General features: G+C 38.2%; 1 protein-coding gene and 1 long non-coding RNA gene across 2 annotated transcripts; both read left to right on the top strand.

Moving 5' to 3' along the window:
• Positions 1 to 344: 344 nt before the first annotated feature.
• On the top strand, positions 345 to 15,889 carry LIPM (lipase family member M; the record flags this gene model as incomplete). Its single annotated transcript, XM_036437994.2, is given in 10 exon segments — positions 345 to 577; positions 580 to 698; positions 3,278 to 3,395; positions 8,888 to 9,086; positions 9,943 to 10,052; positions 11,554 to 11,690; positions 11,830 to 11,976; positions 13,243 to 13,314; positions 14,549 to 14,620; positions 15,641 to 15,889. Coding segments are annotated over 10 exon segments (1,248 nt in total), but the record flags the coding sequence as incomplete, so codon positions are not given.
• A 15-nt stretch (positions 15,890 to 15,904) lies between these two features.
• Positions 15,905 to 16,882, top strand: LOC118719268. Its single transcript, XR_004988079.1, has 2 exons — positions 15,905 to 16,194; positions 16,231 to 16,882. It is a non-coding gene; the product is annotated as an uncharacterized LOC118719268 (long non-coding RNA).
• Positions 16,883 to 18,590: the final 1,708 nt, after the last annotated feature.

Genomic DNA, 18,590 nt, shown 5'->3' on the forward strand with positions numbered 1-18,590 from the left:
ATAGAAAATGTCCTAAAATTTTTTGATATATTAAATAAAAATATGTATTATTACATTGATCTTCAATCAAAGGATAGTAATTATTTAAGCCTTAGAATGTGATTATAGGAATTTATCATATTTTCTGTAGACTATATCTTTCCACCTATTGAAGAAAGAAAAGCTAAAAAAAAGAAAAAAAAAGAAAAGAAAAAGATGCTCTCTATGGTCCTTACTATCTGAAGGTGAAGAATAGAGATTTTATGGGCTGTATCCTATGCACATAACTCCAGGTTGCATCAAAGAAAGTTCTACACGCCTTCAAATTAAGGGATTGGTGACTGCAACTTGTGTGAGGGAGTGGGAGGAGCCAGATGGTATTGGGACATCCTGGACAATGTTTCCATTCCGGCTTTGTGTTCTTTCATTCCTATCAACTGAGCTTATTTAATTTGCTCCAGAATTTTGGGAAGGAATTACAGCTGGAAAATATGTGCTTTTAAACCTACAGATCCTTCTGACTTTAGAATTAGTTGTTTATTGCCAGGAAAGCATAAAGGCAGATGTTGGACCATGTCAAAAATCTTGTCAAGAGAATGGTTGTCTCACTCAGAACTGAGATATGGCTTCTGTTGCTGGTGGTGTATTTCTTCCAAAGAAGTGTGAATTCAGTACGTATGCCGACTAAAGATGTGGACCCCGAAGCGTTCATGAACATTGTAAGTTTGGATTTTCCATAATGTTTTAGGGGGAATGGGTGCCTTACATGTTACTGTTTACATCTGTGTATTATCTGCATTGTGTGCTATAGTTATATGTGGTGATAATTTTTGCTAGCAGAGTAATCATAAATTAGCATATTGTACTGTAAAGTGCTAAACTGGGTGTGAGTAGACTGGGTTCTCATCAAACAAATTCAATAAACTTGGGTGGGTGACTTAGTCCTTTTGTACTTGAAATACAATTTGACTTTCTCTTGAATGAGCAGAGAAATCGTTGCAGTATCTTAGGCCAAGCTTGGACCCTCCATTATTTTCATTTTGTCTGTGTTTTACATTCTTTTTCTACCTTCATTAGTACTAAATGAGCATTGGCAACTATAATACTGTATTATAAAAGTATTATCCCTCACTTCTCACTATTAGGGCACCCACTTCTAGTGGCACCCTTCACCATTCTAATATATTCTTGTTATCCTGTTGACATACAATAAATAAACGAACCCTAATGATTGCTAGAGAAGGCCTCCTGTGAGTAAAATTCATGAATGATGTGGTATCCCAGATCTTTTTTTTTTTGGCCTACTTTCAAATTCTTAACATTGTCGGCCATATGGTAACACTTAGCGCATAGAAGTTATTGTAATAAAACCTGCAGAAATGCTAATTTCACTTAATCTTCACTGCCCTTCCAGTAGATATGAACATCCTTATTTTTCAAATCAAGGAACTGAGATTGAGGAAGTTAAGCAACTTAAATTAGGCCACATTATCAGTAGGCAGCAGAGCTATAATTTTAAGCAGGCCTGCCCAAACACATAATTGTAAGCAGTATGCAATAAACCCTCCTGCGTGAGCAGTAGAGGCTACCTGTGGGTGAGTGAGATGATTGTGTGTAGTATTCACAATCCATAAACTTCTTATAGATTTAACATGATTAAATACAGATTTAAAACCCTTTTTACAGAAGCCTCCTTTGAATGGATTCTATAACTCTGACAGGTCATAGAAATCTTTTGAATCTACAGGATGCCAAATATCAGGTTTCTTTTGATCATTCCAAAAATTGACTGTCTTTTGGTGATTTGCCCAGAGAGTTAGCAAAATGGTATAGGTCCTTAGGAGCCATCTTCTGGCCCTGAGAAGGTCCCACAAAAATTCCTCTGGGTTATTGGGTGGGAGGAATCTCTTTAGCTATTGGCAGGGTGATCTCCCTGAGGCTCACCCGCTGTGTGGGCACAGCCCCTGCACACTGTTGGAGCTTCAGGAGCCCTAAGACTAATGCTCTGGCATTGAGCAGTTATGGATAGAGAAGCAAAGTAAAATAGGAAATTCAAATGATTGCCGTATAAAGTAAATGAAATAGATTAATGTGGTTCAGAGTCTGAATGGGTTTGACTCTAGACTGATTTATATGCCTATGATCTATCCTATATTTTGCTATAAACTTGACTTTATTTATGTATTTTCTAAGTGTTAACTAAACACCCATTAGTCCCTTGATACTGTGCTATCCACTGAGATTACAGAGAGATCTAAGAATATCAAAGCCCTTACTTCATGAAGCTTACAATCCAAGTAGGGAAGGGAGATACTCCATTACTCATTACAAGAATAGTGAAATCAAAAAAGAAAACATTGCCTAGCCTAGGCAATTTAGGAAAGTTTTTCTAAATATGAAGCTGCAAAGATCTGAAGTATTCACACTGCTCTTCCCCATTGTCATCACCCATAGAAGTAGGGAGTTATTTCTAAGAGCTGCTGCTTTAAAAGGAATAAAAAAGGAGAATGTCAGATACCAAATGTCCACTGTAGTATATAAGGCAAACAGGCATTATAGTTAAGAGAAAGACTCTACAGTCCCATTGCGTGAGTTTTAATCCTGACCCTAACACTAAAGCGCAAACTAGCTATATGATTTTAAGAACTTTATTTAACCTGTCCCTATGCTTCAGTTTATTCATATGTGACTATTCATATTAGATATACCAATGATTTCTACTCCACAGAATTATTGCAAGAAATGTAAAAAGATCATGTACATATTAACACTAACTGCGTTACCTGGCATATATAGTAGATACTAAATGAGCATTGGCAAGTACAATAATTAAACATCACTCCCACCCTTTCAAGGATCTCCTATTTATCTTTCAGATTTCAGATTAAAACCATTTTCTTTCCCCAGTCTGTGGATTTAAACATGAAAAGAAAGTGAGGAAATTCATGGCCCAGGTGTTCTCATAAGACAGGTGCCTCGCTGACTGCATTAGAATTACCTGATCCCTCACCCAAAGCCAAACCCCGGGAACCTGCATGTTAAGTGCACCAGGTGATTCTGAATCACACCCAGGTTTTGGAATCAGTGTTCTGGTCTAGAAAGAACTGCAGAGCACTGGCCAATGTTTCTGAGATAACATCTTATAGATTTCTTAAATCTATAAGAAATAACCTTAGCTAAAGTAAAGGAGTTTTATGTTTATGCCTTCCAGCATTAAGTAATCAATTTTTTACCCTGGGGTAATTGAGAATGTAGCCTTACAGAAGTGAACTCAAAAGAAATTGTGCTTTTTCCATAGAGTGAAATCATCCAACATAAAGGCTATCCCTGTGCGGAGTATGAAGTCACAACAGAAGATGGGTATATCCTCTCTGTTAACAGAATTCCTCAAGGGCTAGTGGAACCTAAGAAGACAGGTATGGTTTACCCTGTGTCACCCCAGCATGGCAGTGTTCCCTACAGTAACGATTTCCTTGTAATATGATTGTGTAAAAGGTGGTCCAGGTTATTGGTACCGACTGGGCCCATTGTTCAGGCCAAAATATGATTTTAGTTTCCCCAAAATCTCCATCACCACCACCCCATCTCTGATTATCCCAAATAAACATAGTGTTTACTTAAAAAAAAAAAAACACTTCAAGAAATGTTTATATCTTGATTTCTTCTAGCAGTTAACACATTTTCCAATGCCCTCCTACATAGATATTCTAGAATATTCGTTAATGTTCTCTTGAAAAGATCAGATCAATGCCCCCTGAGCCCTCTATATTCCTCAGCCAAATAGCATTTTAAATAACTAAGATGTTGCCCAGATTTTCACTGAGGTCTTTTTAAGAATCGGGCACTTTATGGACAGTTTACATTTTTGGTGCATGTCCCTTTTTTTGCGTAGGGATTTTCAGCAGTTGCTGGCTTTTAAAAATTCACCTTCATTGCTCATTAAATTGTGCCCATCATTCATCTCTATTTGGCTCTTTTCTTCTTCATATTATAGCTCTATGTGTATGGCAGCAGCCACACTATCTGTCATCAGTTCAGTTGATGTAACTTCTCATTGTGTTCTTTCTGTATGCCAGGTAAAATGCTAAGTGCTTGGTTTGCATTGGTCTTACGTAGCTTTCACAATCATTCTAAGAAATTGCCACTCACATAGGGGTTAAGTAATTTTCCCAGATAGTCACTGCTAGTACTTGCTAGTACTATGTTACAAAACCTGCCCTCAAATAAAGACCTGTCGGACACTATACCCCATGTTCTTAACTAGGACCAGAAAAAGCCGTGCCAACTCTACTGGCCTTTGGTTGTAAAGAAACTTTGGGTTCTGTTTTTTTCTAATTTACACTTGTGCAGCCTTTTGCAAACCAGCTTTTAGAAAAAGTACCAGCTGCACAGCTGCACCTGATATATGTCCAGCATGTCCTCACCTCAGTGCCTTTGAACTTACAGTTCTCCTATTTCATCAGATATCGACAGTTTTGCACTGGCCCTTCTTTCAGACCCTAGTCACCTGACCACCCTAGTCAATCTAGCAATCCCTTGCCACCTATTGAGGGCTAGCCCCTTATCCTGCTTAAATTTTTGTATAGATCTTAACACCACCTGATATGCAGATATTTGCTTATTTATCTATCTCCCCCCAACCAGAACACAAACTCATCGGAAGCAGAAACTTTATCTACTTTGTTTAAGGCTATCACCAGTGCCTAAAAGAATGCTAACCACATTGTAGGTGCCAATAAATATATCTGTGGAATGAATAAATTGATCTTATATAAATAAATGAATAACCTGGAAACACAGATAACTTTTCACTAACCTCACAAATCCTTGAGGGTAAACAAGGCACAGTTGTGCCAAGCCATCAGGTGACTGGCAGATCCTAAGCTCAGGGGAGACACCTGCAGCTCCTATTCATGGCAACTTGGTTTCTGGCCTCCTGTTCATTTGCATTGCTCACTCGTGGCCCAAGGAAGAGCTTGGCATTCAATGTGTCAGCCTTTTTGGTCCAGTTGCTGCAGAATACTCCCCTCTAGTGGCTGGTGTTGTTCCTGCAGCTTCCATTGGCCTCCAAACAGAGGAAATCTCCCAGCCTTAAAGGAAAGCAAGATTTCTCAACATCTCTTTAAAAAGAGGGCCAATGAAATTCATACTGAAAACAACTGAAAGATGTCCATAAGCTTTAACAAAAGCCTTTTAAAAAACCTTCTTTCATTGTTCGCTTCAAATATGTACATCAAAAAAGAAAATAGGCTGGGGCCAGGTCATCCTAAAAAAAAATGACAGCTTTTTAAAGAGTAGCTCTTACACATTCACCTATTGGCTATAATTTAAATGAAAATTCATGACTCCAGGGAATGTTTGAAATGATGCAGATCATTTATAAGTCAATTCTCTCACTAGATGAACTAAGAGTACAAACTTCTGCCAGGTAGGACCAACCTGGCCCCAACCATGGGAAATGTCCTAAAGATTTCAAAGGACAGCATTGATCCTCTTTGGTTTGATCTCACCATATTGAGGTCACCTCCTTGAGGGCTAGAGGATGAAGTCAATGACCAGACATAAAAGGAAAACCTGAAATAACTCAGTTTCATTCTCCTGGCCCTGTACTAGGCCCTCATGTTCTTTCCCCAGAGGAATAAAATGAGGCAAAAATGGAATTCATAGTTTGTTGTAAAAGGCCTCTGTCTATAGAGAGACTGCCCTTAGAATCAGTTCAATAACAACAGGATCTACCATCTGTTGAGGTCAGGTGGCATGCTGATTGCTTAATGCAGAATATCTCAATGAATCCTCATACAGTGAGGTAAACATATTGTTATGTTAACTAGGACACAGATGCTCTGAGAAAAACTGCCTTTAAAAATTATACCACTAATAAGAACAGCAGCAAAGCTTCTCTATCTTCCTCTAAAACAGGTACTACGGTGCAGATACTACATTCACAATCTGATCTAATTCTTCTAAGGCCCATTGAGAGCATGATGTTTGCCCTTGAAAGATGCAGCATTTGATTATCTTCCAGTATAACTTTCTAATGTAAAAAGTTATGTTTATCTTAATTTATTTAACGTGTTAGAATTCTAATGCCTTAATCCTTTATCGCCTACTGATATTCTTATACATTGTATTTTAATATAATTTCAAATTTACAGAAAGTTTTCAAAAACTGTACAAGGAATTACCCTATACCCTTCCCCCTGATTTACCAATTGTGAACTACGTTTTGCCGCCATGTACTTCCTTTCTATCAAATATCTTTGACATTAAATTTGAGACATCATGCCTATTACTCCCTAAATATTCCTTAATATTGGAGAGGGGAAAATAACGTTTTCTCCTACTCATTTTAGGTTCTATTAGCCTAATGTAAGACTGATGAACAAGAGAAAAACAAATGGAAGTTTATTAGCAGGGGTATTCCACATACATACAGGAGCATTCGGGAGTAACTCAAAAGGGTGGTTAGATTTTTGAGGTCTATATACTTAACAGTAGGGGGAAAAGGAAGAGGGATAAAGAGCACTTGGGGAAAAGCAACTGACTCTTTGGAAAGATAAATGGCCCTTGGGAAAATAGATGGCAAATAAGATAGCATGTGAGAATGTTTGTAGGGTTGTAGTACTAATTTCTCCTTTCCTAAAAAGAGAAGATTAGAGTTGCTTCAGGGCATGGAATTTATGACAATTGAATTCTTTTGAGAGGCTCTGTTTTTAGGCAGACAAGGAATTTCAGTAACTCAAATACCTTCAGCACAAAATAATTCCTATTCCAAAGTGACCGTATTTGGAGGGGGTAAGAAAAATATCCTGATCTCCCTTACTCATGCATTTATTAAAATTAGGAAACTAACACTGATTGATATTAGTATCTAATCCATAGTCCATGTTCAAATTTTGTCATTTGTGCCAAAGTCATTTCTATTCTTCCCTCCCCCAATCCAGTATCATCCACTACAGTTAGTTGTCTTTTTGTCTCCTTTCTAAGCTGAAAAAATTCCTCAGGTTTTCTTTGGTATTTTTGACCTTGACATTCTTTGAAGAGTTTTGAACATTCCTAGAGTCATGAATTTTCATTTAAATTATAGCTGATAGGTGAATGTGTAAAAGATACTCTCAGGATATGTAAATATCCTATATCTCTTCAAACTTTATTCATTAATTTTAGAATCCATTGATTTGATAATGCCAACAATCTTTCTATATTTATTGAAATATATTGTAAATAAGAGCCTTTACTTCTCCCCTAATTCTTTGTTTATTAATTTCATTGATATCAATAATGAGTCATGCATACTCAATTTATATAATAAGACATAATTTATTACTATCATTTATTTTGATGCTCAAATTTTTCCATATTTAAACATTGGGAGATCCTTCATGCTGGCTTGTGAGTTTTTTAGACATGAAGCACCCATAACCATTAAACCATTACATATATAGAATATATATAGTCAAAATTGGTTTGACTCACTGGATAGAGTGTCGGCCTGCGGATTGAAAGGTCCCAGGTTTGATTCTGGTCAAGGGCATGTACCTTGGTTGCAGGCATATCTCCAGTAGGGGGTGTGCAGGAAGCAGCTGGTCTATATTTCTCTCTCATCGATGTTTCTAACTCTCTATCTCTCTTCCTCTTTGTAAAAAAAAATCAATAAAATGTATTTTTTTAAAAAAGAATATGTATATATTTGTATATATTAATATTAGAATATAAATAATTATAAATAACATATATTTATATACAGTACAATATTAATATATTAAGATATAGAATATATTTATGTAATTCATGTGTATAATTAATGTCATAATATCAATAATTATATCTAGTATTTATATAATTACTTTAAAAATATATTTTATTAATTTTTTACAGAGAGGAAGGGAGAGGGATAGAGGAACATCGATGAGAGAGAAACACTGATCAGCTGCCTCCTGCACACTCCTACTGGGGATGTGCCCACAACCAAGGTACATGCCCTTGACTGGAATCGAACCTGTGATCTTTCAGTCCACAGGCCAACACTCTATCCACTGAGCCAAACCGGCTAGGGCTATATAATTATTTTATTATAACATTAATATATGTACATATGTAATTATATATAATTATACACTTGTTATATTATACATTGTATAATATAGTAACATAATGATGCACAATATAAATACATAACAACCTAATTTTTTATTCTTATTAATTTATAATAGTTATGATTATTATATATAATTATCTTAATCATTATATTATACCAACTTCTGGAGCACTTCAGTATCCTCTCAAATTCCCAGACAAGTCTAGTAATAATAACTATACAAAAACAACAATGGAAAAACATTGGCCTGTGAACCAAAGCATCCCAGATTCAATTCCATTCAAGGGCACATACCTGGTTGCAGGCTCCTCCCTCATGTAGGAGGCAACCAATCAATGTGGTTCTTCACATCAATACTTCTCTCTGTGTTTCCCTCTCTCTTCCACTCTCTAAAAATCAATGGGAAAATATCCTTGAGTAAGGATTAAAAACAACAGTGGGAGATGAGCGTTGGTTCTTTGTGCCATACATTGTGCCATCTGCTCTGTGTGCACAATTTCACTTAATCATAACAAAAATTCATCTTTTCTGGTGAGGAAATCAAGACACGTAAAGGTTAAGTAACTGACCAAGATAATCAAGCTAGCAAGCAGCTGAATCAACAATTAAACACGGGTTTGTCTCACTTGAAAGCCTTTGCACAGTAGGGGGATAATAAGAAGCATAGAGAACATTTCCCACAGTTGAAATTCTCTTTCTCTCTCTCTCTCTCTCTCTCTCTCTCTCTCTCTCTCTCTCTCTCTCTCTCTCTCTCTCTCTCTCTCTCTTTCTCTCTCTCTCTCTCTTTTTTTTTTTTTTTTTTTTTTGTAGGTTCCAGGCCTGTGGTGTTACTGCAGCATGGCCTGCTTGGAGATGCTAGCAACTGGATTTCAAACCTGCCCAACAACAGCCTGGGCTTCATTCTGGCAGATGCTGGTTTTGACGTGTGGCTGGGGAACAGCAGGGGAAACACCTGGTCTCGGAAACACACGACCCTCTCCATAGACCAAGATGAATTCTGGGCTTTCAGGTAGATGAAAATCTTGAGAGAGGAGGTGGACATGGATGTGTTTGGAAGAACTGGGTAAAAAATTATAACTTCCAGTATTTGGAAAATTTATTTTAGTTGGCTCATCAATATTCTAACATGATAGCCCTCAATTGTCTTGATTGACTAGTGATTCTTTGGGGAAAGTAGTGGGGGAAATTACATTCCTTAAGAAGATTGGGTCTGGTGAATGGGGTGAGAATGGTGGCTTGTGTCAGGTGATCGAGATTGGCATGAGGGAAGTGTATGTCCATATCCTTATCGATGGGTGTCCTGGGACTAACTCTTCTGTGAGTTACGTCAAGGACTAGTACCCTCAAGAGGAGATGAGATCAGACAACATTAAAGATATAAGGAAACTATTAAGCCTTAGGGACTATCAATTCAACTAACACATTTCTTACACTCTTACACAATATTTTTAGTATTTTTATTTAAATTTCCTATGGACATTCATCCTGCTCTTTACCTATTTCATCAGAGAAGGGCCCAAAGCATCTTTAATACTTTTCACATAAGTGAATCTGCATGACCATCTGCTGTTCTCCTCACAGAACAACAGGACACCTCTCTTAGGGAGGCAGGTCTTGTGCTCAATGAATATTCACTGAAGATGATTATTGTTTGTGACATCTGTAGGAAATAGCAGTTTGCTGACAACCTGTGATTTCTGAGGCACCCAGGCATCACGGGTTTGGAACAAGTCCAAACAGTGTTGTGAGAAACACTGTAACAAGTTCTTGGGACTGACAACTCGGGGGTGTTTATAAATTCTGGGACTGTTTTTGTTTGTTTCTGATGATAACTTTTCATATAACTTTGTCTTTTCCTCTTGTAGTTATGATGAGATGGCTAGGTTTGACCTTCCTGCAGTCATAAACTTTATTTTGCAGAAAACGGGCCAGGAAAAGATCTATTATGTCGGCTATTCACAGGGCACCACTATGGGTAGGTTCAAAGGAAAACAGGTTTGTATACTCCGAAGAAATGTGAGCCTAAGGTGTACAGCTATGCCTGGGATCAGTCATCTCACACTTCACGCATCTGGCCTTATTCTCTTCAGCAACTCTAAGAGCGACAGGAAATGGGTATGAAATTGAGGGAGGCTTCAGGTAGAGTAGATAGAGTAGGAGTCAGATAAATATGTATTCAAATGTTGGTTCTACCACCTCTTAGGTAAATGTCACTGAGTAAATTATTTAATCCCTCTGACCTCAGTTTTCTTACCTATAAAATGAGGATAATAGTGTTAGAAGTTATTGATATAAGCTCTGTGAAGCAAAGCTTTCATCTAAAACAGCTGTGAGAGCAGATCCCAATCCATAGTTGCACTCAGTAAAAGCACTGAATGAATGAAACATATTTTCCAGTGCCTGGCACATAACAGGCAATCAATAGACACTAAGCATTGTCATTATACTATACACAGAACTGCTGCAGGGAGTTGAGTCTTTCTCTCCCCCCCAACCCCTTCTAATGACAATGTGTGCAGTTACATGCTGTGTCCTTTCGTTTTTGATGAATTTGTGAGAAACCTTAACTTGTGGCCCCAGAGGATACATATCTACTACTTGGGAAGATGGGAGTGGAGACTGGCTATCCTGGCCCTTTATTAGACCAAAGTCAACAGGGGGAAAAATGTGGTTGGCTTAGATTATAATGAAGGAAGATTTTTACATTACAATTCATTAACAGTAGCAAAATTACAGTTATGAAGTAGCAACAAAAATAATTTTCGTTAGGGGTCACCGCAACATGAGAAACTGTATTAAAGGGTCACGGCATTAGAAAGGTTGAGAACCGCTGCTGTAGAGATTTGAATTAAATGAAGTAAGAACCATGAAAATCATAAGTAAAGTGTCTAGCATATAGTTACCTCTCCCTCTCTCTCTAAATACATATATATACTGAGTGGTCAGATTATTATGATCTCTGAACACATAATAAATAATAATCTGGCCACTCAGTATATATATATATATATATATATATATATATACACACTGAGGCACAGTGCATGAATTTGTGCATGGGTGGAATCTGGCCAGCCTGGCCAGGAGAGGGAACATGGGCAGTTGGCTGGCCTGTCTGCTAGTCGAACTCCTGGTCGAGGGAATGATTTGCACATTAGCCTTTTATTATATAGGATATATACTGAGTGGCCAGATTATTATATATAAATTCACTAAGTCCACATTATTATACTCAATAATTAAATTCACCAATTCAATGAGAACCTACTACTGGACACCAAATAAGCTAGATGTCAGAAGGAACACAACGGCGTTTTTCCTGCTGTCATTATTTCCCCCTCAATAATCTTATAATTTCATGGGAAAGTTAAGACACAATCACAAATAATTACTGAAATATCTTGCCAAAAGTAAATATGCATTTTATGAGTTCGAGGATATTCAGTATCCACTCTGACATATTCCTTCTCTTGCAGGCTTTATTGCATTTTCCACCATGCCAGAGCTGGCTCAGAAAATAAAACTCTATTTTGCTTTAGCACCCATAGCTACTATTAAACATGCGAGAAGCCCTGGGACCAAATTTTTGTTGCTGCCAGATATGATGATCAAGGTACGTGGCTCCTCAGAAAATTTCTTGTCTATATAGAAGAGCCTTCCCACCCAATAAGGTAAGATTTATCCTTTTCAATTAGACATACTTACTTTTTACTATGATGGAATGATGGGTATTTTGTTTCCTATTTTTACAGGGATTGTTTGGCCGGAAAGAATTCCTGTACCAGACCAGATTCCTCCGCCAGTTTTATATATACCTTTGTGGTCAGATGATTATTGATCAGATTTGTAGCAACATCATTTTACTTCTGGGAGGCTTTAACACAAAAAACATGAACATGGTAAGTGAGAACCTAGTACACTCTCAGTTTCCCAAAGCAAAGCTAGAAGTTATTAGTCTCACTCCTTGAAGATGAGCTATTGCCAGCAAAGACTTAGGGAAATGTAATCTTAGTAACTCAGTGTTCTCCAAATACAATAATATGTAGGAAATGCTTTAACATGGGTTGAGGTAAGGTTTAACATAAGGACATCGCTAGATATAAACTTCACAGAAGTGATATGAAAGCGGCTTTATGCATCGAATTAGCAGATTAAAAGAAAAAGTAAAAAAAGAGAATCTTCATGTAGTATCTACCTCTTCTTTTCTACTTGGTTCCTTCTGGTTCTTTAATTAAGATGTCTGGGAGTTTTAGTTTGGCTTAGATAGTGCTACTAGTTGGAAGGTGACATAGTGTGGGTTCTCAGGAAGCATACTCTGAGATGAAGATTAGTGGGTCAAATGATTTTGGGTTATGTGCTTGGGATAACACCTAGAAAAGGGAGTGAAACAGGATTGGGTAGATGGAAGAAGGGGGGGGGGGGAAGCTGTGACATACCCTTAATGGGAACCTCTGGTGATCCTACAGGGATTTGTGAAGATGAGATGACCCTTCAGAGCTCTCCCAAGTGGGGTGAGAGAGCTGAGTGTTCATACCCCCATATCAGCCAGTCATTTAATGCAGATGACACCAATACTGGGTGATGCATTGGACAATACAGCTCTCTGCACCTGGGACAACGCCTTAAGGAGGCCCCACAGTGGAGGGCTACCAGCTGGCAGCTGGAAGAACACATCTTTAATTCCTGAAGTCTTTTTATTCATCGTTTAAAAGAATACGATTAATAGCTACCATTTAATAAACATTTATTTTGTGCCAGGTTAACAATCCTCTGAATCAGATATTATCAATTTCCCACTATGAAAATTACTATCCTGAGATTTAGTGGATTAAATTATTCCCATATCCACCTAAAAATTAAATGGCAGAGCTAGGATTTGAATATAGGCTTGTCCTGGAGTCTTTATTCTTAATTACTGTAGTAAAATTAAAAAAAAAAATAAGTTCAGGTATCTACTGAGAAGCCATCCTCAGATGAAAAATATAGGTGCTCAGGTATACATTTAATGGCATGTTTATTTATGTGCATATTACTGTTTCATAGATAAGTGCTGATAATTAAAGATGGTCCCATTTCTTAGTCTGACACCTGGAGATTTGATCTTGACAAAGTGCATGTCTTACTAGTTTTTCCATGTCCCACAAACCACTCCTGCTTTGTTACAGAGCCGAGCAAATGTGTACGTCGCTCATTCTCCTGCTGGAACGTCTGTGCAAAATATCCTGCACTGGAGCCAGGTAGGAATGATGTTGAATTTGTCGTTTTCCCTAAGTAAGTATCTGTGGGAAAAGTGTCCTTTTGATAAACCAGGGGTTATTTCATATTTGTTATGAGATGAAATGTAATCTAGAACATTGAAACTTTTCAGAAGATGGGAGGGAAGGATTAGCCACGGACGTCTTTAGTGGACCTTAAAACTGTGATGTCAGATTGAGACCTTTCTCTGTCTCTTGCAACCTCAAAATGAGGCTGGAGAAGATAATTGGAGACTCCTCCAGCAGCAGGTCAAGTAGTAACAAAAGTGTAAGGCAGAAACTAATTACCCAAAGAGGCCTCACAGGAGGGAAAGACTAACCTGCAACATAGGATGGCAAGTCTTGATCACCAGTCACATGAACTAAAGAAGGCAGAGCTGAAATAAGACATTCAGAATGGATTCAAGGACAACGTGCATGTGAATGATTCTTTCATCAATGAAGAAGCACTGAACCTAATAATATTGCTCATTGGAGATGACACTATGGAGTGGCCCTGAATGATTGTGGAAATAAGGATGGAATAAGGACAGAGCTAGAACATAACTAACCTTGGATTCTCATGTTTTAAAAATACCACTTTGTTAAAAAAAAAAAAGGGGGGGGTGGTGGTGTCTTAACTCAAGCAGGGAGTTTTAAGAGTAGTGATGGCAACTATATATCATAAATATTGGCCCTATCTGCTTTATGGTTTTGTAGCAACTTAGAGTTTAGTGAAATTGTTCTTGTACAGTTGTTATAGTTGTGTGTGTGTGCATATGTGTGTGTGTGTGTGTGTGTGTGAGAGAGAGAGAGAGAGAGAGAGAGAGAGAGAGAGAGAGAGAGAGAGAGGGAAAGAGAGAAAGAGAGAGAGAGATGGGAGAGGAACATTTTATAATTAAAACTAAAGAATTCAGTCAGCTTGTCACAGTCACCAGGGAGAGCTTTGCCCTTTGTAGCCTACATAGTTGTACAGAAACCAACCACGTAGGCATCTCTGGGGATGCACCTCCTGGAGTTGTATAACATGGTGGCCAAGTATGTCTGCAGTACATAAGTTTTCTCCCGAAAGGGTCTTCCTCTTGCCTTTGTACTTCCCTAAAGATTAACCTAACACTGAACAGTCTCTGCTCTCTGCTTCCCCCACAATTGCAGTCTTGGGAGCACATTTCCACCCCTCCTCCCACTCTTTTCCAGGATCCATTTGAATGCCATGTACATTTTTGTTCCCTTTTAGGCAGCAAATTCTGGGGAACTCCGGGCTTTTGACTGGGGGAGCGAGACTAAAAATCTAGAGAAAGGCAATCAGGTAAGAAAACCAATACCACCCTTTATAAGTGCATGACCAGGAAGGTCTAACGGCAGTTTGCTGTAGAGGTGGGCATGGAAAATAAAACAAGTCGGGGTTTGTCTCCATTTGAAAATGGGGACGTTCACAGCAGGGCCACAAGGCCTGCCGCCTTCACAATGGAGAAGAACTTCTTTGAGAAGCTGCTTCCATGAAGGGGGCCCTGGGCTTCGCAGGAGCAAGGCGGAGTGGGTTTAGTGAAGGGAAGAGTGTGGTCTCTGGTGGCTACCACTACAAGAATCCTTTTTTGACAAGAAACCCAAAATCACCAATGAAAATGGCAGGAGTGAGGTTGTTTTTATAGTATCTTACAAAGACCATTTATCTGTGTTTGTCAGAGACAGGGTGATGAGTTGGGTGGGAAACGGTGAAAGGGATCAAAAGGTATTATACAAACTTCCATTATCTTATCTTCATGGTCGGCAAGTTGCGGCTCATGAGCCACATGAGGTTGACACTCTATTCACAGAGTTAAACCCAGCTAGGGCTGGGCCTGCTTTAAGGGCTTTCTATAATCATAGAAAATACCTGTGAGCCCCAGAGCAGAGTCCTCCTCAGTAGGTTCTATTCTCTCAACTTTCTCTGTAGAATTTCTCTAACTCTGGCCTCATGAAACATTTGTGAAGTTATCTTTTAAAGGCAATTTATGCTTAAAATATTTATTGTTATTAAGAAAAACAATTTAAAAAGTAATGCTTAAAGTGCTAGGCAATGTACATGTTTTATCATTAACCTAGTAAGTGATTTCAGATATCCCCATTTCACAGATAAAGAAACTGAGGTTGAGTAATCTTACCTTCAAGTAGGTGCTGAAACAGAAACTCTAAATGCAGCTCTGCTTGGCTCCAATGCCTGTGTACTTACTTTTTTTGTTTGTTTGTTTTTTAATCACAACACATATTTAGAATGTTTATTTGGGGTGTACATTATGAGTTTGGAAGTCCAAATGTGATCTGCAGCTAACAACTCTTCTTTTTCTAGCCAACTCCTGTAAGGTACAAAGTTGGAGACATGACGGTCCCTACGGCAATGTGGACTGGAGGCCAGGACTGGCTTTCAAATCCAGAAGATGTGAAAACACTGCTCTCCGAACTGAACAACCTCATCTACCATAAGAACATTCCCGAATGGGCGCACATAGACTTCATCTGGGGGTTGGATGCTCCTCAGCGTCTGTACAATGAAATCATACACATGATGCAAGAGGAGGAGACCGGCCTTTCCCGCGGAACGTGTGGGCCAGCCTTTGCCAGGGAACGTGTGGACTCAGTCTGTGAAGCATTTGACACTGACAAGTCAAAGGAAAAACCTTGTAGACGATGGGGCTGGGGCCCATGAACAGAGGATTTTAAGTATTTCAGGACTTGAAAACCTTTCCTATCAGTAGAAGGGAAGAGGAGAGGGGGAGGAGGGAGGAAGTTTACTACTATATATTCCTTCAGGTTTCCTGTATTTGATACTAAAAATGACATTAACTTTTTTTTTTTTTTTTTTTTTTTTTTTAGTTAATTAAACTGCTCATTGGCTGAACACAGGTTTCATGCGATATTATAGAGTCTGTCATCTTGAAGGGCAGGCTTCATTTGAGAGCTAGAAATTATCAAAACATTCTCTTTGTCATTTAGGTAAACTTCCCTAAAACATATACTTATTTTTCTATAAGCCATATTTGGGGAATAAAGTAAACCGAAAAATTGGGATGAGAGAGAGAGAGGTCTTAAATCTCTGGATCATTGTTGGCTTTCACAAAACAAATTAGACATTTTCATCTTATTGCCATAGAAACACAACACTACCTCAGAAAGCCAAGCTGCTTTAACAATAAATAAATAAATACATCCCAAACCCAAAAATCAATGTACAGTGTGGATAAAATATATTTAAGCATCTTCAAAGGGGCCAAGTTGTATAGTTGAGTCTCACATGTCATACTTTTGTAGAATTTTTATGAGTTTTTTAATAAATGCATTATGCAGTGCATAAAGCACGTATGTGTGTTTTAGTGCCTAAATTCTAGTACAAGCTTGTTTGAGGGTTGCAGAGACCTTTTGATTAGAAATGTATGACCCAGCGTTCTGCCTCCAGAAATGAAACGCTGGGAAGAAAATGTTATAATGTCAGCAACATAATAAAACAAATTGTCATGTATTTTGTCCTTTGATCTTGACAAAGTTACTGTTAGACAATTTCCCTGCTCATTAAAAAAATTTGGTTATTTCTTTTTGAAATTGTTTGCTTCTCACACAGTGTAAAATATGACAGATATAAGGTATATGAGTAATAGTACAATTTTGCAAAACTCTGGAACCAATAGCTCAATTTAAAAAAAATATTTTTTTATTGATTTCACAAAGGAAGGAAGGAGAGATAGAACATCAATGATGAGAGAGAGTCATTAATCAGCTGCCTCCTGCCTGCCTCTTACTGGGGATCTAGCTACAAGCACGGCACGTGTTCTGACCAGGAACTGAATCATGATCTCCTGGTTCATAAGTTGATGCTAACCACACCGAATGGGCCCCATAGCACAATTTTGAAAACTTCTGAATTGAAGGTATACTGGTGTGTCTATCAAAGGTAACTGATGTGTGAAGTTCACGATTTTAAAATATTCTAGAATCACCTGCACACTCAGTACAGTGTGAATGGATCTTAAATAATTTATTAAGATGCAGGCGTCTTCAAACTACGGCCCGCGGGCCACATGCGGCCCGCAGAGGAGTCTGATCCAGCCCGCCAGGTTTTTTGGGCAGTGAGCGCAGCCGAGGTGTTACAGTAGGAATTAGTAGTTCATATAGTCCGGCCCTCCAGCTCTCTGAGGGACCGTGATCTGGCCCCCACTTTAAAAAGTTTGAGGACCCCTGCAAAGGCTTTAGGATCCATATCTACACAGTACTGCTTTTCTCACACAATATGTTCCGTAAGGCCCTATACATAGTTCAATAAATATGCCTGGATTTGATATTTATTAGAACTTTGTTCTGTTCAAGGATGGCAAATCTTTCATTCTTAGACATATGTGTTACCACATACTGCGTGACTTAGTTTATGTCTAAAGACATTCATGATTTAATAAATCATTCATTTGTAAAATTTAATAATTTTAAAAAATACATTTTTTTCACTCTGCCTCATTGACAAAGGACTTGGGCAGGTATTTTGGTATTCTATCTCTCATATGGATTCTATCTCTAATCCAGATACTACCTAATCCTATAGCTCTATTTCTTTCTTTTTTATTTAAATTCTTTATTGTTTAAAGTATTACCTAAGTCTCCTTTTTCCCCCATTGACCTCTCCCCGGCCACCTTCTTCCCCCAGCACATGCCCTCACCCCCAACCCCCATCTGTGTCCATGGGTTATGCTCATGTGCATGCATACAAGTCCTTTGGTTGATCTCTTACCCCCTTACCCCTCACCTTCCCTCATAGCTTGGACAATCTGTTCGATACTTCTATGACTCTGGTTCTATTTTTGTTCATCAGTTTATGTTGTTCATTATATTCCACAAATGAGTGGAATTAGACATGTGCTATTTATCTTTCTCTGATTGACAGCTCTATTTCTTAAAACAATTTATCTAGATAAACTATAGTAATATTTTAAATTTTATCAATAAAAATAAAGAGAACTAGCAAGTTTAATAGCTGCCTTACATTCACAAGCAAATCAAAGATCTTTTTAAACAAACATCTTTTTTTTTAATATATTTTTATTGATTTCAGAGAGAAAGGGAGAGGGAGAGAAAGATAGAAGCATGGATGATGAGAATCATTGATTGGCTGCCTTCTCCATGCCCCTTCTGGGGATTGAGCCAGCAACCTGGGCATGTGCCCTAACCAGGAATTGAACAGTGACCTCCTGGTTCATAGGTAGATGATCAACCGCTGAGCGATGCCAGCCAGGCTAAACATCTTGATAGTTACATAG

This window comes from Pipistrellus kuhlii, unplaced genomic scaffold, assembly GCF_014108245.1.
Source record: "Pipistrellus kuhlii isolate mPipKuh1 unplaced genomic scaffold, mPipKuh1.p scaffold_m20_p_15, whole genome shotgun sequence".
Classification (NCBI taxonomy): Eukaryota; Metazoa; Chordata; class Mammalia; order Chiroptera; family Vespertilionidae; genus Pipistrellus; species Pipistrellus kuhlii.